General features: G+C 38.8%; 1 protein-coding gene across 1 annotated transcript in view; it reads left to right on the top strand.

The window, feature by feature from the left end:
• The window catches only part of dnah9l (dynein, axonemal, heavy polypeptide 9 like), a 429,781-nt gene that overhangs the window by 363,141 nt on the left and 38,746 nt on the right, over window positions 1–27,894 (top strand). Inside the window, exons 68-76 of the mRNA XM_060828114.1 lie at window positions 5,775–5,939; window positions 8,035–8,175; window positions 8,283–8,453; window positions 8,685–8,807; window positions 10,549–10,742; window positions 15,602–15,750; window positions 19,569–19,696; window positions 22,753–22,980; window positions 24,205–24,396. Of these exons, the coding sequence (XP_060684097.1) occupies window positions 5,775–5,939; window positions 8,035–8,175; window positions 8,283–8,453; window positions 8,685–8,807; window positions 10,549–10,742; window positions 15,602–15,750; window positions 19,569–19,696; window positions 22,753–22,980; window positions 24,205–24,396 (1,491 nt within the window). The remainder of the gene's footprint in view (window positions 1–5,774; window positions 5,940–8,034; window positions 8,176–8,282; window positions 8,454–8,684; window positions 8,808–10,548; window positions 10,743–15,601; window positions 15,751–19,568; window positions 19,697–22,752; window positions 22,981–24,204; window positions 24,397–27,894) is intronic.

The raw sequence follows: 27,894 nt of genomic DNA, 5'->3' as shown, positions 1-27,894 counted from the left end.
GGCATTTGGTATGCTTCCCTTTATTGGTCAGAGTATTGAGTACAGGAGTTGAGAGGTCATGTTGCGGCTGTACAGGACATTGGTTAGGCCACTGTTGGAAAGATGTTGTGAAACTTGAAAGGGTTCAAAAAAGATTTACAAGGATGTTGCCAGGGTTGGAGGATCTGTGCAACAGGGAGAGGCTGAACAGACTGGGGCTGTTTTCCCTGGAGCGTCGGAGGCTAAGGGGTGGCCTTATAGAGGTTTACAAAATTATGAGGGGCATTGATAGGATAAATAGGATAAATAGACAAAGTCTTTTTCCTGGTTCGGGGAGTCCAGAACTAGAGGACATAGGTTTAGGGTGAGAGGGAAAAAATATAAAAGAGACCTAAGGGGCAACTTTTTCACGCAGAGGGTGGTACATATATGGAATGAGCTGCCAGAGGATGTGATAGAGGCTAGTACAATTGCAACATTTAAGAGGCATTTGGATGGGTGTATGAATAGGAAGGGTTTGGATGGATATGGGCTGGGCGCTGGCAGGTGGGACTAGGTTGGGTTGGGATATCTGGTCGGCATTGACGGGTTGGACCGAAGGGTCTGTTTCCATCTCTGTACATCTCTATGACTCTATGAGAATACCAAGCATGGAATCAACCCCTGTTTACAACGTGGACCATGTTCAGCACTCTTCTAATGTTGTTCGAGGACCTGTGACCCTTAATAAAACTTGTCTGATTCTCCTTTACAATAGAGGGTAATATCTTCTCCAAACTCAGCGCTAGCATTTTAGAATCCATGTTCAGCAGCGAGATGGGCCTGTACGAGGCAGTCCTCTGGTGCTTTCCCTCTCTTGAGAATAAGGGAGATATAAGCTTCTCTCAGAGGATTTGAGGCAGTCCTGAATGTACGAATAATTGTACATATCCAACATTAGCCCAGCCAACATATTTATAAACCCCTTATAAAACTTGCTTAGAAATCCATCTGGGCCAGGTACTTTGCCACTTTGGAGCTGCCTCACCACCTCCTGCATCTCTTGCATGGTCAGAGGGGGATTTATAAGGGATGCCTTCTCCGAAGTTACACTTGGAAGGTCCAAGTTCTTAAAAAAGGACTCCACCTTCACCAACCTGATCGATACAACTCAGAATAAAACTATCTAAATGCCACATTAATCTTTTTGGAATCACAAGTGGGAGTACCAGTATCCCTCTAATGGATGTGTGAGATTGGGAGCACTCTTCTTCCTGGCCAGATATGCCAGGATCTATCCAGCTTCTCACCACACTTGAATCACAAAGGAGATTTCTCTCTTCACTGTCTGGGTGAGTGCGGAGCCCAGAGAGCTATGATCCATTGTAGCTTGGTCACCAAAGGCCTGTCAAAATGTGCAGTTTTGGCTGCCTTCACCTGGGCCTCAAACATATGCTGCTGCTCTCCCTTCTGTTGCTTCCAGCTCGCTGAGTAAGAGATAATTATTCCCCTTGCATAGGCATTGGCAGTCTCCCAGAGTACTCACGGGTTACTGGCCGTACCTAAATTAATATCCCAGAAAGTTTTAAACTCCTGTGAAAGTACTCAATAAACTTCCTGCCTTTATACTCTATGGATTCACTCAATCTGTGCTGTCTAAACCTGAAATATGCTTTTCTTTTTCTTGACCAAAACCTCAATTTCTCTAGTCTTCGAGCATTCCCTACATCTGCCAGCCTTGCCTTTCACTTTAATAGGAACGCACTGTCTCAGGACTCTCATTATCTCATTTTTGAAGACTTCCCATTTTCCCACTGTGCCTTCACCTGCGAACATCTGTGACACCTCCCTCCCCATCAACCTTTGAAAGTCCTTCCTCCAATTTAGAACTTTAACTTTTAGATCCAGTCTATCCTTTTCCATCACTATTTTAAAATTCTAAGAATTATGGTTGCTGGTCCCAAAGTGCACCCCCATTGACACTTCAGTTTCCCAAGAGTAGGTCACTCTTGGGATCATTGCTTGTTTTGCTATATATTACCTAAGGGGCAACCTTTTCACACAGAGGATGGTGCATGTATGGAATGAGCTGCTAGATGAAATGGTGGAGGCTGGGACAATTATAATATTTAAAAGGTATCTGGATGGGTATATGAATAGGAAGGTTTAGAGAGATATGGGTCAAGTGCTGGCAAATCAGACCAAATTAATTTAGGGTATCTGGTTAGCATGGATGAGTTGGACAGAAGGGTCTGTTTCCATGCTGTGCATCTCTGACTCTTGGGGAACTCCACTATTGACCATCCTGCAGTCAGAAAAATCACCATCTAACAAACTTTAACTGTTTTAAACCAATCTTTTAATCCAATTAGACATAACCAATTTTGTTAATCAGCCTTTTATATGTTATCTTTTCAAATATTTCCTTTAAACCCCCATAGGCAATATCCACTTCATCAACGTTCTCTTTTAATTCATCAAAGTTTTAATGAGATTAGTCAAGAACAATCCACCTTTTGCAAATCCTCTGTTTCTTTCATTAATTAAAATGCCTCTAAGTGCCAAAGAATTGTTGCCTCCTGATGTTGAATTCCAATTCCATACCCATTATTTGTTAAAATAATTGACTTGTGGTTGCTGGGATTGTTCTAACTTTCTTGGATAAGGATGTCACATTTGCCATTTCTGGCACCTCCCCTATAAATAGGGAAGAGTTGAAAATTAAGTCAGCCCTCCACAATCTCTAAGCCCTCTTCCTTTAGTAACCATCATTTGGAGAATTTGTTTAGATCAGACTGAAATGGGAGAAGATACTGCTTTAAACAAAGGAAATTGTGGAAGATATAGAATAGAACCCCATAGTGTGGAAACAGGCCCTTCAGCCTAACAAATCCACACCAACCACCTGATGAGTACCCACGCACACTATTCCCCTTCCCTATATTTGGCCCTAACTAATGTACATAACAACACATCCCTGAACACTATGGGCAATTTAGCATGGCCAATTCACCTAACCTGCATATCTTTGGATGGCAGGAGGAAACCTGAGCATCCAGAGGAAACCCACACAGAGAATGTGCAAACTCAGAGGTTGGAATTCAACCCTGATCCCTGGTGCTGTGAAGCAGCAGTGCTAATTACTGAGCCATCGTGTCACATATTTGCAGTCTTAAAACAAATTACTGGAGCATATTGTGAGTTGTATATTGTCTTATTTAAGCAGTGACGCAAAATTCCAGACAAATTGGCATTGTGCATTAAAGGTAGCTTTGTCCAGAGATAGTCTTTTGATTGGCTTTTCTATCTGCACAACTTGTGTTAGCTTACAAGGGCTCTATGTACTAATAACCAGTTAATTGATTCCTGGACAATTGGCTGCAGCCTTGTCTGTGGATAATACAACAGAAACATTCAGCCTGCAAAGAAATAGCATTCATCTCTCTCTTTCCTTTCTATGAGAAGCAAAAGATAATCCATATAGCAAGCTATTTTCCTTTACCTTTCTCTGTAAACTAGTATCTGTAAACTTCTTGATAGGAAAAAGCAATAAATTAGTTTGAATTACTGAAAAGGCAAATCCTCAACTGGCCTAAGATAGACAGAGTAAAAGAAAGTACAGTCACCACACTCCCATAAAGCTGCACTCTCATTAGAGATGACTGGTGATAGTTTAATCTCAGCCAGTGAGGGAATTGAACCTATGCTATTGGCACTGCATTGCAAGCCACCCATCCAGCTAACTGAGCTAATTGGCCATGATAAACTGAGTCACTATATGCATATCTTCACATCATTGACAAAGAGTCTGAGGGAATCAAAAGAAATTAAGAAGAGCTGAAACAAAATAAATCATTGTCTGTGATCCAGACTGCTGCCAGAACTGTGCTTCTGACCTTTTTTTTGCCTTTCCTCACCCATAATATTAATGCCTTATGTGATTGGGAGTTTTTAGAACAGGGGTAGAATTAAATATTATAGAATTTTAAATTAGCGGAGTGTTTTGTTTTTGACATTGATTAAGAAGAATTTGATACAATCATCAGTTATTTTCTTGTTAGCAGATAACTTGGTACAGGGTCACGATCCTTTATCAGAAATCCTTGGAGCTAGTTGTTTTTCGAAATTTGGAATTTTTCAGAATTCGGTATAAATGACATTTTCAGTGAATTTTTTTTAAAAATTACCTGACAGCAGACACATGTGTGAATAGTACGAGCACTGAGACACAATTGACACCTGCCAGTGCTGGGCCACATCGCCAAGTCACATCTCAATGATGTGGTTTGAGTGGGTATGGAGTTGGGTCACCTGTTCACACACCAAAATGACGCTCCACACTTCATGAAAATGATTTCCGAGCTTTTTGGATTTCAGATAAAGGATTGTGTACTTGTATACCAATTTTTTTAACCTGCATTAGAGTTAGGTTTGGGCAATTCAGTGGTGGTTTAATAAGATTTTCACAGTTGTTGCAACTTTGGAAATAATGGGAATTGATTTGTATTGCACCCAATGAGGTATAATTGTGTAGACTAAGATCTTTTATTCATATATTTATATTCATGATTGTTGTATTGTATCATAACAGATGGGTATATTTAATCTCTGTGAAGATCAATTAGAGCATTCATAGATACATTTTTAACTGATTGTGTCTATCCTTTAGATGACTAAGACAAGAGTACTTTTGACTCTTCTGAAAATGTGGTTAGGAACGGACTTTCTGCATCCAGCACAGTGTCTGTATATCTGCATTCTTAGAAAGTTTGTTTAGTGAATACGGTAAAACCATGTAAGGTATAGAGAGTTCGTTGCATTCTGTACATACATTTTAAAGTTTCTATTCTTTATTTTGTTGAATCTTAACACTGAGCTGTTCTCAGCAACCACTTCCATCCTCTAATGATTTGAGGAGGTCTGCCTACTCTGAGGCAGTCTGTGCATGTGTGTCATTGTTGTAGAACTGGCTGTCAGTAAGTAAATGCTTGTGAATGGGTTTAGACTGCAATGATAAATTTGAGAGTGTGAGGAGCTCAGTTCTAAGCTGGTGGAAAGCAAATCAACTTCACAGAAAAATGCCTGATTTGACTTTTCTTTTGTGAGTTGTACAACAATTATTGTTGATATGATTTTAAACCATGTCCTTGGGCAAATGCTGTCTGCAATTAATTTTCTATGTGAAATGTTAAATTTGATGAAGACTGATGAGTTTGAGAGTTTAGTATCTTTGAATATGAGGGATTTTTGTGGCTATCTTCAGGAAACATCTTTCTGCCTGCATTATGCTGCAATTTGGTGATTGAGATCACTTGTGACCTTTTGGTTACATTAGTACAACAGAAGTATGGGTGTTGTGGAATATGGTTGGAATTATTTATATTAGCGGTTTTTGAATATTGAGCTGAAAGCCAGCAAAAAAAGATTAGTTCATGTTCTCAAATATCCAAAGACACAGGTACTGATGCTTTCAATATGAAGTTTGAGATTGTTATGATTTGGGACTGTATCTTTAAACTTAGAAGAAAATAAAGGAGGCCACATGACCTGTTCTGAGTCTACCTGGCATCAGGCCAAGGTGACATGGCTGCTAAACCTTAAGAGGAATGCCAGATTGTTATATTGGAGACAATGGCAGTAGCCTGCATGTTAACAGTGGAGAGACTGATAATTTCCAAAATTGCAGGATACTTAGTACTTCAGTCTTGAATAACCAGGTTTTTATTCTTGGTATTTCATACTGCTGAGATGAGAAAGGCTAGGTTGCTACTGAATTTATTAAAAACAGCATCAGAAGGGTGCATTCATTTTCTTAGTCTGAACTCACCAAGCAACAGAATGATTTCAAAATCGAACTGAAGCTACTTGAGGATGAGCTTTTGACACGACTTTCAGCTGCAGACTGGAACTTCTTGGGAGATACATTACTGGTGGAAAAACTTGAAACAACAAAGCACACAGCAGTTGAAATAGAAATGAAGGTATGAAAACACGGATACGCATAGTCTTGTGTCTTGTAGAATATCTCTCCTGTGCCAGTACAACTCCACTCCTTCATTGTTTCTTAGAAGTGAAGTGGTATGGTATATGCTTATACACTTTATAAAAGTTAGCAACCACTTAAAGATATTTCCTTGCTTTAAAATTTAAGCGATAATATTTTTAGTTTCTGCATGCAGAAGCAATTTCCATCCTTCTTCTCATTAATTTTATGGTGCTGGACTCTTTAGAATCTTGGCAGTTTATGAGTTATGCAATTCTGTGAGTTCACCCCATCCACTCCCCATTATTATACCCACACTGTCCATTTGTAACTGAAGCTTTATCCATGCCTTTGTCACCTCCAAACATAACTTTTCCATATTGTCCTGGCTGTCTTTTCCATCACATTATTCAACCTATTCATATCAATCCTCCTCATCCCATCAGCCTAGTCCTCATTGACCTACACAAATTCCTGTTTCTCCGGTGCCTCAGGTTTTAAATTCTTATGTTTATACTTGAATTTCTTCATTGTTTTCCTCCTTCCCTACTTGTTACTTTCTCCTACCTTGCAATCACCTTCATCGAACTTTCCAGTCATCTGACTGTGGTCTCTTGTATACGCGTGCCTATCTTTACACTATTTTTATTGATTTTTTTTCTTTAGCTGCCTGAGCAGATGCTCTAAACCTCTTGACCTCGTTATCGCACTCTCCTTTTCTAGAAGACATTCTGTCTTGATTGTGCGTTAGGTCGTTCCTCCTAATTCCTGTCTCTAGAATCATGTCTTTCGCTTTTTTATGGTTATGCCAATTTGAAATGCCCTAGGAATATATAAGTGCCAAGATATTGTTGACTTTATTCTGACAATAGTTTAATGGTTTAATTCAGGATACTACCAATTATAGTCATTTGCTAAAGTCTAAATTATGTCATCACTTAGAACATGCGAAGAGATGCATGGTATAAAATAAGACATGTAACACAACATATGGCAGGTAACATGAGATGCAGCTTTATTTGGATAAGGGAATGCCTATAACAGATGAAGAGGGCACTCAGGAGAGTGCATAACTCAGTGTTGATACAATTATGTAGCTTTTCCTTGAAGCTTTTCCCCTTCTAGTTGATGTTCTGTAACTACAAAGGTAAAATTATTAAGACCTTTCCTCTCATCGAGCAAACTTCGTGCTAATTCGAATCTGGCAGCCTGCTGTGAAAACTCTGTTCACATTTTGATAACTGTGACAAATTCCACCACAGCAGCTGAGACAGTCCACAACATTCTGAAACAAATAACATTCTAAACCCAAATCTCTCGGCATTAATTTTTTTTAAAATCAGTTTGTTCAATTTCCCAGTGCTAACAGATCCTTTTAAAAATTTCCAAGATCTGAATCTATATCTTGTTCAAAAAAACGCATCAGTTTTTTACTTAGCCATATCAGTGTACCAAGTTTAATTGCAAACTGTGATCAGTTTTTGAGATATATTGTTTACAGAGAAACAGCAATGAGGAAAATATTGCCTCTTCCTGTTTGCTAGAGCAAAGATCACAAGACATTTGTGAAGTATTTTGAATAAAGAATAATTTCAGAAAACCAAAATGGGTATGGTAGAGCTTCAACTCATTTGCTTTGTCATAAATCACACCTTAAGTATTTTTTCAAGTTGCTCTACCAATGTCTCAGCAATTTCATTCAATAAATAATTGGACCACACTGGACAGGAATATAGTAGGTTTGATTTTGACCATACTAATAATCAGATCTTAACTAAGACAACAATTGGTTTTGCAATCTTGGTTGAGAAACATAAAAAATGGCTACAGTTCTCCCTCCTCATTGATGTCAAACAATTCCTACTCGACGTTAATGTAGATTTTAGCTAAGAGCCAGATCTGAGGCAGCTGTAATGTCCTGTTGTATATTCACCATCAAGAATTGCACATTACTGTGCTTTTGAACTAGGTTCTATTAGGTAGCTAATACCCGTCAAAATTACTCAAAAAATGTCTTAATGTCATTGTGAGGGAGAATTTTTTTGTAATTGATATTTAACATTCCAATTCAACTGTTACTATCTTCTTTGTAGGTGCTTGAAGCTAAAGTTAATGAAATAAAGATCAATGAAGCTCGTGAACACTATCGTCCAGCAGCTGTCAGAGCCTCTCTACTCTACTTTCTAATGAGTGACCTTAATATGATCAATCCAATGTATCGATTCTCACTAAAGGTAATTATTAGTTTATGCAGCACTTTCTGTATTTATGTTTTTCACAATTATAACAGCAATAAATTAAATGTCAATTTGTTTTATTCCAAATCATGTTTTATTTTTAGTCATTTGCTGCTGTGTTTCATAAAGCTGTACAACAGGCTGAAGTGTCGGATGATGTGAGAGTGAGGGTAACTAATTTAATTGATGAGATCACATATTCAACATTCACCTACATTAACCGCGGGCTGTTTGAAAGGGATAAGCTTACCTTTACCGCCCAAATGACATTTCAGGTATGAACTTTAGTTATTTTAATGTGTATTGATTGGTGCATATTTAATAAATGAAAACTTATGGTAAGTGAAAAACTCCATGACTAAGTTTTGATATTTGTTTTGTTTGATAAACTCATCTCAAATATACAAAGCATCGGGGAATTTACTGATTAAATACCTAATTTAATGAATATTAAGTAAGAAATTCATGTCAGATTTGTAATGTGAATGTCTAATTTTCTGATACAGATTTTACTTTTGAACAAGGAAATAGATGTTCATGAACTTGACATCTTGCTCAGATTTAATATTGACCTTAATTACAACAGTCCTGTGGACTTCCTGCCAAACACAGCATGGAGTGCAATAAAGGTATGTATTTGCATCCAGCTGATTTTCCTTTTGGATAAAGGTAGAAACAATAAATGATATATAAAACTTTTGAACATCCTTGTGTATTTGTTAAATTATAGACTTTATGTATTATTGTCAAAATATAGTTGTCAACTTAAAAAATTCATTTCCTTTACTTTTTGACATATTATTTTGCTTATTGTTTAAGGCCATAAAAGCCATTCCAAAGCTGAATCAACCTTCTTGAATGATTTTGCTGCTGCAAATAGTCAGAGACAGGAAAAAATATATTTCACAATTCACCCAAAGTTGTTTTCCTAATACCTTAGAAAAGTCCAATTTTGAGGTGTCACTGTGCACAATGTTTGCTTATGGAAGATTGTAGAATAAAAATGATCAAATTTTATCCCATTTTCCAGCCAGTAAAGCTGGACCATTTTGTTTTTAAACATGTCCTGTATACCAAAGATCCCATAGGTATGTCCACTCGTATATTAAGATCAGGCAATTTTCAGGTATCCCTGGAGCCCACTTAAAACAAATTACAGATTAATCAAGCCTTCAACTCTTACTTAACCCCTTCATGAAATAGACCATCCTTAGGAGAGTGACTATGAGATTCAACAGTCAGGCAAGCAGCCCAAATTGTATGGATGAAAATGGACAAGCTTTATTCTCAGTGTGTGATAGGTACTGGAAGCTTGGCTCATTCCTTACCATGGGTTCTTCAGCCTACAGGTTCAGAATTGCTGGAAACACCATCAAGTACTAACAATAGGACATAATTAATTTCTATGCATTGCTTTTAATTGTAAATTATTATTCCAGATATATGGATGGTGTGAGTTTGCCTCCAACAGAATGTTTTCCCTCAAGTGGAAAATGTTTGTTATTTTCTGTAGCATAAGAAACTTGGTATGGAAATCATGATATTAAAGAATCCAACAGAAATTTATTACAGCTATTATGTGCAAATGTTATGTTCTTTAGGCACACAACTGACTGACTAATATTAAGCTAAAAGCACACAGCAGAGAAGTATGTTTTCCACAGTGTCGTGTGTTCTGAGGTAGGACAGAGAGTGAGATATTTATTGGGTTACACTTGGTTACATTCTATGATACAGTATAATATTCTGAGCATGTCTCTAAACGACATCACACCACAGTGTACTAACTTAAGAACGTTATGGTTTTGAAAAGCAAGCGGCGATTTTAACCTTATTCACTTGTGAAAGTTGAAGTACTACTCCACTCTGCCTTGTCCAAAGAATATTCTCCAACTGTCACCTGTCTTCGCTGCCGTGAGATCCTCCTTAAGATACAGAATGAAACAACAGAATACCAGTGACGTATGGGACCACTTGCTAAAGTTAAAATTGACTTCAGTTATATTTGAATTTCTCAAATATAATGCTTAAATTTAATTGTTTCTTGTTTTTGTGATAATGACTTTACATTCAAAACATCATAGGAAATCCCATATCACCAACCCTGCAGTTGTACTCAAAGAAGTTGGTTGAAGTTAGGGCTACTGTGTTATACTCAAGGTTCGGTATCTATTGTTGTCTACATGCGTGGCTTCAGATTGGGATTTCATCACAGGCATATTTAATTTTAACAATTTCCTTAAATTCTATAATTTACATAGCTATGTCCTAAGACATCAAAATATCACTCATTGAATTGTTTTATTAATGTGAAAGAAATAAGAAAATGTATATAAATTAGAAATGTATTTCCACATATTCTGTCCTCAGACAATAAGCTTTATGGATGAGTTTCGTGGATTGGATAGGGATATTGAAGGTTCAGCCAAACGTTGGAAAAAAGTTGTTGAATCTGAATGCCCAGAAAAAGAAAGGTTTCCTCAAGAATGGAAAAATAAAAGTTCCCTACAGAAGCTTATTATGATGCGTGCTTTGCGTCCAGATCGTATGACATATGCAATCAGGTAATCTGATCCTACTGCAATAAATTATAAATGCAAGTTCTTTCTTATAGATTCTGAAGTGACTGTCAGATTCGGTGTTTAACAGTTAGTTAATTACTTACGGTGAGCTGCCATGTTTGCCGTAAATTTATGGCCTTGGTTTAGAGAGGAATGTTAGCCAGTTCACTGAGACAGCTCACTGCTGTTCTTCAGGCAGTGTCATGGGATATTATGTATCTACCTAAAACAGGTAGTTGGAACCTCAGTTTAATATTTCATCCAGAAGACAACACATTTTGAGATGGCTATGCACAAAATTGTACAATGTCTGAGACAAAATTTTCATCTTCAGATCACAGAACACAAGGTGGTGCATTTTGCAGTTCTCAAGCTGCACCAACATACACAGTCTGACTTTACCTGTCATTTTCACCAGTTTCCGCAAGAGACAGGTTCTCAGTGCAGATTGTGAACTACAGTTGCATTCAGGCTCACATTTAGTCTGGAACATATTTAAAGCAGAGGCTAGTTCTTCCTGTCCTCTGTCATAAAACAACACCAAATGGTATGGTATACAACAGCCCTTACACACAGCTGGAAGTGATCTTTCACCTTGGAGTATAATTACAGATATAAGTCATGAAGAGATCAATATTGAGGAATATCATAATCATCATTCACCATGATGCATGGACTTGTGGACAAAATGGCTTCAGATAAACTGTATTTTGTGAACTCTAAGCAATTCTTCTAGTTAGACCAACAGGTCTTTTTTCTATTAAACTATAACAAGTAGGCCCTGTAGTTTCATACACTTAAAAAGAATGATAGCAACAACTTTCATCATGAGCAACAACTCATAGTTTAGTGAGCTGTCATACCCATAACATGGGAAGGCAACAGTGCAGGTTTGATTTGATTCATTATACAGCATATTTATCTACTCAAATGGCACTGTCAGCAATTGGGAAGAGCTGAAGAATTAAAAACCCAACAAAAGAAACCCTCAACAAGGAAGAATACTTTAAGAGAGGAAGGGTATTTTTGACCTGGAAAGTGAAGCACTTTAACAGGAGAGTTAGCAACACATTGAGAAGGATAATTGGTAACCCAAAGCAGACACAGGCTGCATCCTGAGGTGCTGGTCTGTGGGAGCTAGATTTCAATGGTAAGTAAATGGACATTGGAAACTGAATGAACCAGGGAAAGCTCTGAAGTGTCATAGTAATCCAATCTGGAAAACAGTGATATTTAAAATTATTTAGGCTCAGATTGCCCACGACTGCATAGTGAGCAGACATGGTAACGCATGACAACAGAAATGGAATGGACTTGAAAGAAATATTAATCACAGATCCAGATACATCACACAACCAGCAATTGAAACAATCGTGATATACAGATTAGAAGTCAAAAGCAGGTCGGTTAAACAGGAACAGAAAATCTGGGAGACTTCATTCAGGATGCATAAAAGGTGGGAAATCTTTCATAAGAACCGCAATAAAGATGAAAATTATTTATTTATAAAGCACAGGGTGGAATTCATTCAGTGAAACAATTGGGAATGAAGTTGGGAGTTGTTAATGCCGTAAATAGCAGGATTCATACAATCATCTATCTTTTCATTTTGTCGTGGACGAAGATCTTAGGAAGGTTGTACTCATTGGTTGCAGGCCCATTTGTGGCTAGTCACACCTACCCTTAACTGGCAGATTTTCCCACAGCAGGCGATAGTGAAGATGTAGTTTCTGTATGGAACAATTGGATCTATCCTTCTACTTTTATCTATCATGCTCAGTCTCAAACTTTAGGTAGCGCTTTTGTTGCAGCATGTTGCATTATGATCTGTGACTGTGTACACCTCCCTCTGCCAATGGTCAAAGTAGCAAACTGAGGGACTACTTGAGGGAATCTTTGAAACATTTGTTTGACACTTCTCTGTTCAGATTCCTGGCAGTCAGCTCTCCAGCATTGCCAGATTCTGTAGTTTATATTTTTCATAAAAACTCTAATGAAAGTTGCTGCACTTCTTTGATGAGCTGTTTCCAGCCTGGCAAATTGCTTCACAGCTTGACAGTGGAAATTATATTTATTCTTGCCACTGATTATGTAGGTCCTATGAAAATGGAGGTGGTTAGAAAATGCAATTTTCATCTTCCTCTTATATTAGGAAAGCTAATATTAGCATGATTGACTGTGTGTTTCACATAGGAGGCAATTCAGACCCAAGCAGAATGTGTACAAAGTTAGTGCTAAATAGAGTCATAGAGATGTGCAGCATGGAAACAGATTCTTTGGTGCAACCCGTCCATGCCGACCAGATATCTCAATCCAATCTAGTCCCATCTGCCAGCACCTGGCCCATATCCCTCCAAACCCTTCTTATTCATATACCCATCCAGATGCCTTTTAAATGTTGCAATTGTACCAGCCTCCACCACTTCCTCTGGCAGCTCATTCCATACACGTATCACCCTCTACATGAAAAGATTTCCCCTTAGGTCCCTTTTATATCTTTCCCCCTCACCCTAAACCTATGCCCTCCAGTTCTGGACTCCCTGGCGCCAGGGAAAAGACTTTGTCTGTTTATCCTATCCATGCCCCTCAAGATTTTATAAACTTCTGTAAGGTCACCTCACAGCCTCCGATGCCCCAGGGAAAACCGCCCTAGCCTACTTAACCTCTTCCTATAGCTCAAGTCCTCCAATCCTTGCAACATCCTTGTAAATCTTTTCTGAAACCTTTCAAGTTTCAGAACATCTTTCCAATAGGAAGGAGACCAGAATCCTGCCAGAAATATCTAAATTTAAGCTTCTCATATCAAAACACACTTCTAGAGCTTGATGAAAATTCAGGCCCTGGTGCATACTGTGGTCCTGATCTCAGACCCAATACCTGTAATATTGAAGTATTCCAGGAAAGATTCAGAAGTCACATAACACCAGCTTATGGTCCAACAGGTTTATTTGAAATCACAAGTTTTTGGAGTGACTTCACCTAACGAAGGAGCAGTGCTCCAAAAGCTTGTGATTCCAAACTAACTTTGTAGGACTGTAACCTGATGTCATGTGGCTTCTGACTTTGTCCACCTCAGTCCAACACTGGTATCTCCACACCAAGGAAGATTGTATCACAAAGCATTGCCTTGTTTGTAACTTTGTCTCATTCAAAAGTATAACCTCCATTTAAGATTAGTTTTTATATGTAGTTAAAGCTGTAGCAAACGTTATTAAAGTCACAGGGGAATTCAATAAAATTTATTCATGGCTATATAATTTCATACATTGAAATAAGGGCTAATGAGGCCTAATTCATCTCAGGCCAAGTGTGCTGAATGTGAGAATGCGTTTGAGGTGCTGCTGTAGTTACAGTGACAGTGAATTTTTGTTGACATTGTGAGAACTTGCTTTTTGGCAGCTTGAAATGGATTGGAACTGTTAGTAGGAGCTGAAGAGGTCTGCTCTGCCATTCAGAGAAATCATAGTTGATCTGATAATCCTCAACTCCACTATCCTACCTTTTTCCTATAACCCTCAATTCCCTTCATGATTAAAAGTTTGTTTCATTGCATCCCTTTATTTTTCAGTATTGTATGCAAGTAATTTTACTCAGTCTGGTTATCAAGTGTCTTAAACATGCTTTAATCACATATTTAAAATGTTGAGTTATGTCAAGACTATGATGCAAATTGCTGCCAAGCAGATTGAGAATTTGATCCCCTACTGGTGATAAGTTAAGTGTGCACAAGTGTGTGGGGAATGGTGTGGTTTATTGTTGTTTCAGTGCCTTAAAGTGTCTGTCCAGAAGATCTGGAGGTTGGGGCAGGAGCCCTTTTCTAACCTGGGTAAAAGTACTTAGAGAATGAAGAACATGCAATACAATTTCTCAGGTTGGTCTATTTCATTCTGATACAGATGAAAATGATTACATCCCATGGGGTGGCATGGTAGCTCAATAATTAGCACATCAGCGTCACAGCGCCAGGAACCCAGGTTTGATTCCAACCACGGGCAACTGTCTGTGTGGAGTTTGCACGTTCTCCCTGTGTCTGCATAGGTTTCCTCCTGGTGCTCTGGTTTCCTCCCACAGTCCAAAAAAGATGTGCAGATCAGGTGGACTGGCCATGCTAAATTGCCCATGGTGTTCGATGCATTAGTCAGAAGGAAATGGCTCTTCGGAGGGTTGGTGTGGACCTGTTGGGCCGAAGAGCCTGTTTCCACACTGTAGGGAATCTGATCTAATCTAATCTAATTTCAATGTCTGATTGTTGTCTTCTAGAGTGGATATCCTAGCATGCCCTTCTAGTAATCATAAAGACTATCTGTCCGCTGATAGAGATGAGGACTGTAAAAAAAAGGCTGTTAAATTGTGCCAAGCTATAAAGCCGAAAATGTGCAGCAGTTGGTGTTTCCTGTGTCTCAGCTAAGATTTCAAGGAAACTGGGTTATGAATCTTTTTGTCGAGGCTTTAGAACGAAGCAAACGAGAAAGACTTAGAATAGAAAGCGATTCAAGATCCAATGAACTTCCTGGCGAGGGTGGTGGCTAGGATCTCTGATGACCATAATGACTTTTTTTTTAACCTGAAAGCTGAGCAAGAAAAAAATTAAGTAGAAATGCCATTCAGCCTAAAAGAACATCAACAAATTTAACAACTAGGCTCTAAACGATCAATAGGAGAGTTTGTTGCCGATGTTTTCACACCTGCAACTTTATTACAAACCGCAGCAACATTTTCAAAATTTGTATAAATTTCATGAGATTGAAAATGTCATTATTCCTTCAGGATCTTTTTTCATGTGCAATGTGACTTTAATTTTTTCTATCCTAAAACTAAGGAACTTGTGACTCTCCATTAAAGTAGGTTAAATAATTTTACAGAAAATTTGTGGAAGAAAAGCTTGGAACAAAATACATTGAAGGGCGTCAAACAGAATTTGCTAAAACATTTCGGGAAAGTGATCCAGCATCTCCAATTTTCTTTATTCTCTCTTCTGGAGTCAATCCACTGAAAGATGTAGAAGCCTTAGGTGAGTAGGCTATAAGAACAAATAATGTACGCAAATTATTATGTGTTCTGTAAATCATTACAAGCTAGCAGTTGCATAACCATATAGATCCAAAGATGTGAGCTCTTGGGAAGTTGTATATCTCAAATTGAAGAAAGCAGGTAGAAAAAAAAGTGGCATTGCTTGAAGACAAATTCCAGTGGCATTTCGAAAGATTGTTTTGCTGTGACAATTCATCGTCTTGCAACCTTTGTGATTTTCATACATTATGCTGTATGACACAGTACCTGTGCTCATTCAAAATTAATGGTCAGATAGAAGCATCATTAGATGATATGGGATGTAATCTTAGATTGGTAGATCACTCTTGATATGAGACAATCAATAACTGCATTAAATGCACTTTATTGATTATGGATAGGCTATGTGCAAATGCAGTTGTGATTTCTCCACTTTTAATGGGTGAGCACTTTTAATGGGTAGCCATGACACGTGATTGTTGGCAGCTCAGGTTCAATAATCCCATTTTAATTTCCTCCTTTACTTTCTTATGGTGATAATCATTCATCTAAGTTAAATTATTGTTAATTCACTAATTGGCAGGAACTTTGTTCCACAATAACTCTCTTCACCATGTCACAGTCTTAAAATCTCTTTGATCCCTAATTTTGAAAACAAGACACCCTTCACAAACAATGGTTATGAATAATTAACATTGTTCCTGTACATTAAATTTATTAACTAGGTTTTTGTATGATTTAAGTCTATTTTTAATATCAAGAAAGAAATATAATCAGGGAAAGTTGGACAAACCAACAAAGCTACAGTTTAAACAAAATAGCGACCAAGTTTGTTTTAGAACAGTTACTGAACTTGAAAATGATCAAAAGTTTTGAATGCCTCAGTTAAGCTGAATGACAATCTGCTATTATTTACACATTTTGCACATTCCAGTTTTATTTCTCAGCAAGTGGACTGCAGTAGTTCAAAGAAGGCAGCTCAATACCACCTTCTCAAGGGCAACTAACGACGAGCAATAAATGCTGACCCAGAGACACCCAAGTTTCACAAGTGTATGAAAAAAATTAGCCATGATAAAAATCATATTAGCATTCATAGCTCTGTTGTTTCCATTTTTCCATCACTCCCAGAGGAAACAAACACAAACTCCATTGTCAATCTTTTCTGCATAATACTTTGTTAAAATACAAAGCTGCCAGCACAAGTGTAGACTTCTGCACAGCAAAGTTTACAAGAACGATAACTGGACTTCAGCAGTTAATTTATGAGGAGAGATTATAAAAATTAGGCCTGTTTTCTCCAGAATTCAGAAGGTTAAGAGTGGATCTGAACAAAGTCTTCAAGATATTAACATGGAAAGACAGGGTAAATAAACTACTCCCACTCGTGTGGCACTGGAAAAGTGGAATGTTTCAGAGAATATTTCTGGGACAGATGCACCAAACAACTCCATTGTCCTGTGGCCGACCACTTCAACACCCCCTCCCACTCTACCAAGGACATGCAAGTACTGGGCCGCCTCCACCACTAAATCCAAGCCACCCAACAACAGGAGGAAGAACATCTCATCTTCTGCCTTGGCTCCCTCCAACCATATGGCATCAATGTCAATTTCACCGGTTTTCTCATCTCCCCTCCCCCACCTCATCCCAGATCCAACCCTCCAACAAGGCACCACCCAATTGAACTGTCCTATCTGTCCATCTTCTTTCCGACCTACCTGCTTCACCCTCCCCTCTGACCTATCACCATCACCCTCTACTTGTATCTACATATCTCCTTGCCTCCACCGCCACCCTCCTATTAATCTCCCAACCGCCCACATTCCAGGCGAAGGCCTTATGCCCGAAATGTCGATTCTCCTGCTCCTTGCTTGCTGCCTGACCTGCTGCGCTTTTCCAGCAACACATTTTCAGCTCTGATCTCCAGCATCTGCAAACCTCACTTTCTCCTTAAGGACTGAATAGGTATATTCTTATTTCTATGTCCCTAGAATCATCAAGGATTCAAAGTACAATTTTTAAAACTTTGGGCAAAAAATAACACCACGTCATATGAAGCACCACTTAAGGTTTAGTTGAATTTTGATAGTGTTACAATCCAAAGGGGTACCATGTTGTGAATTGAACCCCACTATTCCTGGAGTTGTACCAAGTGCTAAAGCTTTTCTTTGTGTGCATTACTCCAATTTACTTGATTTACAGATCAAATTTGATAGAGAATATGGACCAAGGTTTTGTACAAGCCAAAAATTATTATTTATTCCAAATAATTATCGCTACAAGTAAGCAGATATAAACCATTGGCATATAACACTACTAACTGAAACTGCAGTTCCTTTATAAACTCCCTTTTATACATACACACACAAACACAGGTAAGCATATAAGGAAAATAGATTATTGGAGGAGGTAGAAAAGCTGGAAAGTTAATTCAGTAGTCTTTGCTTCCTGATGCTGATGCTGATGTTGAAATGATTCTTCTTCAGCTAGCCAGACCCTTTGTCTTTCTCTAGAAACTTCCAGTTGTTTGTAAGAAGTACAGATGATTGGCTCACTTAGAAAATGCCCTGGATTTATCAATTCAAAAGTCACAGCTCACAGGATCAATAACTGGTTATCTTCAAGTTTAAACAGTTTTGTTAACTGCAGAGAACAGACAACTTCTGCTGGGCTGAACATCCCTTCTGGTAGCTTTCTATCTGTGCGTCCATATCTCTGTAACTTGTTTCCAGTCCCAACCTGTGCAATTAGCTGAGAATCAGTAAACTTCACTTGTAAATTACTTCTAAATGCCCGATCATCTGCAAATTGCAGAAATCCACCACAACAAAAACCGCATTTCTTGCTATATAAATATGCAGACATCCTGGCAAACCCCTGTTTTCAAAACTACTTCTTTGACATTGCAGTCCATGGTTTTTAAAGATATAAAAAGGCATAATTATAATTTTAGTAGAATTGTTTATCTGGAATGCTTTGTTGCAGATCTTGTCAGATGAAAAATATTGTGTATCACTGGCAGGATGCAAGATAAATAATTGTTAATATTTAAATAGTGGCAACACATTTTCAGTTTCCAGTACTTGCTGTAAATTCATGTTGAATGTCATTGCTGTATCTGTTCTTTCCCTTCCAAAAGGTTATCATTGAAATATACTTTACTGGGTTTTTTTTCCAAAGTAATACTACTTCATATTTTTAATGCATTGGACTGGATCTGCTAACTCCATAATCTGCCTATCATTAGCATTCTTTGTCAAAAATTTCCTATGCCTCTAATTTACTGATCTTCACCTTGTGATTCTTGGGATCACTTTTTTTCCTGTTTTGTTTTAGTGATCATTGAGGATATTTCACCAATCTGAAAAACTCGTATTTACTCAAACCTTTTGTTTCCTAATGCTTAATTTTCTATTTATCCATGCATCCTTCATTTTCTCTAATAACACCTCCATCAATGTTTGCTCTTATGGAGAAAATTGAGTTTACTAATGTGTATATCCAAAGGTAAAGAATCTAACATGAATCTAATAAGAAATCTGTTGTCACTGACTGATTCCTTAATTAACAACAGTCAGACAAGCAGGACATCTTGACAAGACCAAGCTTACTAGCCATATCTATGAATGTTAATTAATTTTATTTTACATTCTTAACATGAGTTCTGTTCTAAGACATGTTATGTGGATGCTAACATTAACAGAGTGGGTAAAGGCAACCTAACTTTCACAAAGCTCTTTATCCTTACTTATTTAGACTTAAGTGAATTTGTTGAACAAACATTTCCCTATATATATATATTTTTGTACTTTTTAGGAAATAAACTTGGTTTCACCATAGATTCTGGAAAACTACACAATCTATCGCTTGGTCAGGGACAAGAAGCAATAGCTGAACAAGCTATAACCAATGCAGCTCAAGAAGGACACTGGGTTATTCTGCAGGCAAGTTAGGCTGTGTGGAATATAGTTGTACCAAAATGCATATGGATTTCATTACTTGATTTGAAAGGTAGCTGCAGTGGTTAGAATGCTACAATATACGGAAGGACATCGATTAGCTGAAGGACACGGGCAGGGAGAATTTTGTTCGGTTAATCAAATGCCGGGTTACATACATTACCAAGCGTTGGGACCTTGCAATCTTAATCATATGCTGGTTAATAGAGGTTCCTCTGTAATCTGAACGCTTCTGAGAAAGTGTAACCCCATGTGCGCTGCCACTCATTGAGGTCCTTAAGTGCACAATTAACACCCACTTTAAGGGCCTCATTTCATTGCTGTTGGTATTCGCTCAGCAGTAGACAGGGACTCACCAGCCAGGTTGTTTATGGGTATTCCAGCATGAAGAAGCCAGAGATTGGCAGTAGTGGTCCATCTAGAAGCAACCGTACTGAGCACTAAACTCTGTCCTTGGTACAGAACCATCTTAGTCGAGACTGTGGTGCTGGAAAAGCACTTCAGGTAAGGCAGCATCGAGAAGCAGGAGAATTGACATTTTGGGCATAAGCCCTTCATCAGGAATGAGGCTTGGTGGTGGTGAGGGGGGTGGGGTGGTGCTGAGAGATAAATGGGAGAGGGGTGGGGCTGGGGTGGTAGCTGAGAACGTGATGTGATAGGTAGACAAAGGTGAGGGGGAAGGTGATAGTTCGGAGAGGAGGGTGGAACAGATAGATGGGAAAGAGGATGGACAGGTCAAGAGGGCAGTGCCAAGTTGAAGGCTGGGACTGGGATAAGTTGAGGGGAGGGGAAATGAAGAACCTGGTGAAATCCACATTAGGTCGTGTGGTTGCAGGGTCCCAAGTCAGAAGATGAGGCATTCTTCCTCCACGCATTGGGTGGTTAGGGTTTGGCAATGGATGCGGCCCAGGACCTGCATGTCCTTGGTGGAGTGGGAAGGGGAGTTGAAGTGTTCTGCCATGGTGCAGTGGGATTGATTGGTGCAGGTGTCTCAGAGATATTCTCTGAAATGATCCATAAGTTAGTGTCCTGTCTCCCCGATGTAGAGGCAACCACATCAGATGCAACAGATATAGTAGATGACATTGATGAAAGTACAGATACATTTCTGTCAGCTGTGTAAGGATCCTTTGGGGCCTTGGACGGAAGTGAGGTCAGTGGGGGAAGGTGTGGGCACAGGTTTTGCACCTCTTGTGTTGGCAGGAAAAGGTGCCGGGAGTGGAGTGTGGGCTGGTGGGGGTGTGTGGATCTGACAAGGGAGTCACGGAGAGAATGGTCTCTCTGAAACACTGGTAGGGGTGGGGACAGAAATATATCCCTGGTGGTGGGGTTTGTTTGTAGGTGGCTGAAGTGGCGGAGGATAATGCAATGTACACGGAGGTTGGTGGGATGGAAGGTGAGGACCAGGGATATTGTGTCCTTGTTGCATTGGGAGGTGTGAGGTTCAAGGATGGAGGTGCAGGAAGGGAGGAGATGCGCTGGAGGGCACCGTCAACCATGTAGGAGGGGAAATTGCGACCTTTGAAGAAGGAGGCCGTCTGGGATTTTCTATGGTGGAATTGCTCATCCTGGGAACAGATGCGGTGGAGGTGGAAAATTTGAGAATGGTGTTTTTACAGAAGGCTGTATGGGAGGAGGTGTAGTTCAGCTAGCTGTGGGAGTCAGTGGGCTTGTACTGGATGTCCATGGTTAGTTGGTCACTGGAGATGGAGAAGTCAGAGAATGGGAAAGAGGTGGCCAAGATGGTCCAGGTGAATTTGAGGTTGGGGTGAAAGGTGTCACTGAAGTCGATGAACTGTTCAACCTCCTCGTGAGAGCGTGAAGTAGCGCCAATACAGTCATCAGTGTCGTGGAGGAAAAGGTGAGGGGTGGTGCTGGTGTAGCTGTGGAAGATGGACTGTTCCATGTACGCGATCAAAGAGACAGTCATAACTCTTCTGAAGACACCCAATGGTGGCTAAGCTCTCCATCTCATCCCTGCCAGTCTCCTTCCAACCCTTGGAAGTTCAAACCAAGGAGGGCCCATTTGAGTCTTTGATGATGACCTCAGCATGTTAGGGCTGTCCAGACACAAACACACTCAGGGTTCCCAACCAAACTTCTGAGGCAGTGAGTTCTACTGCCAAGCAGGTTTCTTCCACCCCTGTTGTGGAACCAGGGGCAGCCAAAGAAAATGTGTCTGAGAGCAAAGGGCATATATTTAACATGAGGAGCAAGTGGTTTAGAGAGGATCTGAGGAAACATTTTTCACCTAGAGTGCAGTAGACTGGCTGCTGGAGGCAAGTATTTTCGCCATGTTTAAGAAGCATCTGGATGAGGATTTAAAACCCTGGGGCATACTGGGCTGTGGACCAAGTGCAGGTAAATGGAATTAGTGCAGTGTGTTGTTTGTTGATTGGCGTAGACATGGTGTGCGGAGGGGCCTGTTTCTATTTTGTATGACTCTATGATATCCTGAGAGAGAGAGAGAGAGATAGAGGGGGGAGAAAGGATTTTGAGGTCACCTTGGTGGCATAATGACAGCACATAGCCAGCATGTCACATTTGGATAATGTTAATTGGTTTTACACCACATCCATTTGTTTGAGTCTCTGTGTGGCACTGAATGTAAGTGTGCCAACATGAGGCCAAACATACAAGATCTATCATTAGTTGATGTCTATGTTGAGAGCCTGCAAAAGCATAAGGAAGCAAAACGAACATATGTATTGAGCAATGTGTTCTGCTGACACCATTGATCTTTGTGGTAAAACATCCCTATTCTTTCCCTGGCTTCCATGTGCAAAACTGTTGGTTTAAATGAAGTGGTCAGCAATGTGTGGGGCAGGGAAGTCTACAGCACACAAGGGAGCCAATGCATTAGACTTACCATGGATTAGGGGCTCCACAGGTATGTGTCATGTACAGTGCACAGGTCAGCATGTAATGTTGTTGCCCTCTAAAGGGCCTCACAATATTTTAGTTGTTACCAATTGAGGTAAAAGTTAAGTATATTTGAATGTATCAAATTTTTAATGACGAATTATTCAAATGCTTTGCAGAATATTCACTTAGTAGCTAAATGGCTCAGCAATTTAGAACAGATTCTTGAGAAGTACAGTGAAAGATCCCATCCAGACTATCGTGTGTTCATGAGCGCAGAATCTGCTCCAACTCCTGAAGAACACATTATTCCACAAGGAATCCTTGAGAACTCAGTTAAAATTACTAATGAACCACCAACTGGTATGTTAGCGAATCTCCATGCGGCTTTGGACAATTTTGATCAGGTATGGTTGATAGTCAATGACAATAAAAATGATTAGCAACTTAAATATTTAATGCATCAGGCAGACAAAAAAAAGGGGAATTAGAACTGATGTTTTTCTTGAGTGCTGATTAACCATATTAAAATTATTGTACTCAAATTTGCAAATGCTAATGCAAAAGGAAATGGAGAGCCTTGCTGATCATGCATTTGCTTTTTGCTCAATTTTGTGGAAGTATATATTTACAATGGTCTTTAATGTAAGTTCCTTTTCAATACTTAAGTACCTTGCAAGCTAAAAGTGGTGTGTATTATATTTGTGATCACAAAAATTTAAATGTGGCCCAGTACCACCAGGAGTCCAATCATGCTGATCCATTACAGGGTTAGAGGTGGGAGTTGTCGACAGTAGAGCAAGCAGAGTTGCGGAACTTTACATGTTGTTACGTGCAGATACTGAGTGGAAACAAGGCACTTTCCAACAAGAAGTGAAAAAAAAAAAGAAAATCACTGGTCAACCATAGCATACTTTTGTTTTCCTATTATTGGTCAGTTTAGAGCAATATTGACAGAGGCTTGGGAGAGGGTCAACTTTTCAACAAGAGATAGACTAGGACTTTGGGGAAGATAAAGGATAAAGTACTTGATTAAGAGAAATCCTGATCTTCAAAAGCAAAGAGTGTAGAGATATTTTTGCCAGAAATAAACTCAGCAAAGCAAACTTAAATGGAATCTTTGTATTATTTATTATTATCTCTTATTTTCCTTATCTATGTCATTTATATAAATTATTTACAAATTTAGAATGTAAGATGTGATGGTCTAGTTTTACAGTTGCTTACAACTGCAGACAATCCTGGTCTGAAGCACATTGCTTAATGAAAGCAAATTCTTGGCTGACACTTTACTCGTGGATGAAATGAGCACAAAGGCTACAATTATCTTGATACTGTGCTTACTCTGAAAACTAAACAAAAAGTCTACATTCACCTCTGGATGACAAATGTATTGTGACATCCACTGTAATTTTAAAAGTGTTTTTTTCTAGTGATAGGAGAATGAATTCAGTATTTAAATTTTAATGAAGATGACATTTTGTTTATGTCATTTGTGCAAATCTGGCTATCTAATCTGGATTGTTTAAATTTGATCTTCTGAACAAAAATCCAATTCAGGTTTTGTTTTTCTGCTTTTGTGAAAGTGATTCATATTTGTTATATTAAGCATATTTTGTATGTCTTCACAGGATACTCTGGATCAATGCTCTCGTGAACACGAGTTTAAGATGATATTATTTTCACTGTGCTATTTCCACGCCTGTGTTGCTGAACGGCGTAAATTTGGCCCTCAGGGCTGGAATCGAAAATATCCTTTTAATATTGGAGACCTAACTATTTCAGTCCATATTTTATTCAGCTACTTAGAAGCTAATTCTCAGGTACTGTGAAGATAACTGAAATTCTAATTGTATTCAAATTAACTTAAATCTTTTATTACATAGTATGTTATGAGTTTGTGGGGAATATAACAAAAGTATTTTGATCTAAATCAGTCACAGTCTAAATAAGTCAAATCATAAGCTTGTGTTGAAGTACAATAAAAAGTCCACTTGGAAACTGTCACTGTCTTTCTATTGACCAATCTTTCTTTTCATTCCATCCCATCTGCATCACATCTTGCAACTCAAACTTACGTGGCATTTCTGTTTTGATAGTTTTAAATGCAGTCTGCTGACTGACTTTAAAACAGCAGATGGACGATTCTGCACCGTTACTGGCCATGATTATTATTGCATGAAGTGGTGAGGCTCATGTTTGGATACCTGAAATTCCTTTGCCCATAACAATGGAAATGTAAGATGCACTGAAAATTACAAACGTAGTCAACCTCTGATAATCAAAATTTAACTTTGTATTTTTGTATTGGAACCAATTGAATATATTGAAAGACAGTGCGAGTGGTGCCTATTTCCTATATATTTTGAAATGTGTTCCCAAAGTTTATGTTCTATGTTTCAAATTCCCCAAATTTTCATATGTTATGTGGGAAAGGGACTATTTTGTTACATTCTGGGGATTTATAGAACTATTTTCTTAGCCATCTCACAGATAATCAAAGAAAATGGTCAGTCATTTGTATTTATTTCATTAACAAATTTTGTTAAATTCTTTATAAACTCTTTGCAGCAATGCATGAATTAACGTACTTCATTGATGGCACATTATACCTAATGGCTAGGGCTCAAATATTATGATTAAACCATTAAGATATGGATGGAAGAACATGCAAGACTATGATGCTATGAGCAGACGTGTCACCATTATTCTCTAACAGTGATCCAATACTATTACTGAACCGCCAGCCCTCCCTGATTTCTCGATTGCAGTAGTTATGTCTCAGCTGATGGATTTCATTCGGTTGTGCTCAGTGACGTTTCCATTCTTTTCAGTCAGCCTGACGTGTAAGCTGAAATTGATGTATTTGAGGACAGTTTTGGCATTTTGGACATTCATCAACTAAGATATGGCAAAAATATGTCGAACTGCTGACCTTTACATGTCATCATTTTCCTTTTTTCTACAAACTTAGCATTTGAGTCTGGTTTAAAAAGCAAGTTAGTTAAAAGGATAGAAGAGATCCCGAAAAAACTTCAGTTTCAATTTTTTAAAAGTGTTATGTTAAATATTAATAAGACCCAAAGACGTAGGAGCAGAATTGGGCCATTGAGCCTGTTCTGCAATTCAATAAAATTGATGATCTGACCATCTTCACTTTCCTGCCTTTTCCCTGTAATTCTTTAATCCTTTACTGATTAAAATCTCCCCTTCCAACTCTGTCAAGGACATGTAAATCCTGGGTCTCCTCCATTGCCAAATCATTACCACCTGACGTCTGGAGGAGGAACACCTCATATTCCATAGTGGGACCCTGCAACCATACGGGATAAGTATGGATTTCAACAGCTTCCTCATTTCCCATCCCCCCACATTATTCCAATCCCAAGCCTCCAAGTTGGCACTGTCCTCCAGACCTGTCCATCACTGCCCCCTCTGACTTATAACCTTCTCCCTCACCTTCATCTATCTATCGATTTCCCAGCTACCTCCCCCAACCCCATCCCCTCGCATTTATCTCTCAGCCTGTCGCACAAGTTTCATCCCTGATGAAGGGCATACACTCGAAATGTTGAAACTCCTGCTCCTCGGATGCTGCCTGACCTGCTGTGCTTTTCCAGCATCAAACACTCAACACTGATCTCCAGCATCTGCAGTCCTCACTTTCTCCTGATCAAAAATTGCCTATTTCAGCCTGGAATTACTTAATGGCCCAGCTTCCACAACCCTCTGCAGTAAAGGACTCCACAAATTCATAACAGAGCAAAGAAATTTGTCCTCATCTGTGTCTTAAATGCGCAACCCCTTATTCTGAGGTAATACCCTTTAGTCCTAGACTTTCTACCACATCTACCCTGTCAAGTCCCCTAAGGATCCTGTATCCTTCAATAAGGTTGTCTCTCATTCTTGTCAATTCCAATGAGTATTGGCCCAACCTATTCAACTTCTCATAAGACAGTCCCTCATATCAGCTTAAAGTGGACCCTACCCCCGATACCAGAGGATCTTTCCTTAGATAAGGGGATCAAAACAATTCACAGTATTCTAGGCTGTGGTCTTGATGACTGCCTTGTATAGTTTTATTTTAAAGCCTCCCTATTCTTATTCCCAATTCCCTTGGAATTAAAGACCAACATTCTATTTGTCTTCCTATTAACTGCTGAACTTAAGTCCTTGCTTTTTGTGATTCGTGGATGAGGATCCCAAATCCCTCTGTTCTGTAGCTTTCCGCATTTTTTATTTAAACAATATTCAGCTCCTCTATTCATAATTTTATATCATCCTCAAACGTGACTATAATGCATTCATTTTCCTTGTCAAAGTCATTAATGTATATTTTTCCCAGAGACACTTTCACCCTGAAAATGTCCTCTTTATTCCACCTGTCTTTTGTTAGTCAGCCATTCATCTGTCAATATTAATATACTACCTTCAATACCATTGGATCTTATTAAATACTCAGTGATATCTTATCAAGCACTTTCTAGAAATCCAAATATATTACATCGACTGCTACCTTTTCTCTATCCTGCTTGATAACTGTTCAAAGCGTTGCAGTACGTTTGTCAGCCATGCTGACTCTTCTAAATGCTCTACTATTACCTCCTTTAAAGAAGATGTTTTCATTTTCCCTCCAACAGTTGTTAACCTGACTGGCCTACAATTACCAGTCTATTGGCTCCTACCTTTTTTTGAATAAATGTGCTACATTGGCAGTTTTCCAATCCTGAGGGACTTCTCCAGAAACTAAGGATCCTTGGAAGACTATTAATGCATCCAGCATCTCTAACTGCTTCTTTTAATAAACTAGTTATATCCCATCAGGTTCAGGTATCTTATCAATCTTTAGCCCCATTGATTTCCCTAGCACTTCCTCTGTAGTGTAAACTGGTTTCAGAGTACCAAAAAGAGCTTTTGGAGAAATCACCTGATATCTTGGTATCTGGGCTAAGAATGACCCCAGCATGACAATACTGTCTCTATGGTGCATGTTTTGCTGTATTTACTGTCCTTGGAATGTTGTACCAATTTCCACAGCTACATCAATATTAATAAATTAACAATAAAAATGTTTTCTGCATTTACATTTTAGGCTGTGTTACAAATATTGAGGCAGAAGGTCTCAAGTGTGTGAATAAGTAGGCAGATGAAATTTACTTCTGTTATTGAACAAGCTTGGTCATCCCATTATCAAACAGATGATAAATTTGCTTTAAAGGTTATAAAATCTTATGTCAGTGATGTTGCATTATTGTAATCTTGCTTGATGTGTTAAAAAGTAATTCAGTTAGTCATTTGCTGATGACTCGAAGAATATCAAT

Source organism: Hemiscyllium ocellatum, chromosome 7, assembly GCF_020745735.1.
Source record: "Hemiscyllium ocellatum isolate sHemOce1 chromosome 7, sHemOce1.pat.X.cur, whole genome shotgun sequence".
Lineage (NCBI taxonomy): Eukaryota > Metazoa > Chordata > Chondrichthyes > Orectolobiformes > Hemiscylliidae > Hemiscyllium > Hemiscyllium ocellatum.
The sequence above is the reverse complement of the archived record's forward strand: the minus strand, read 5'-3'. Positions and strand labels throughout refer to the sequence as shown.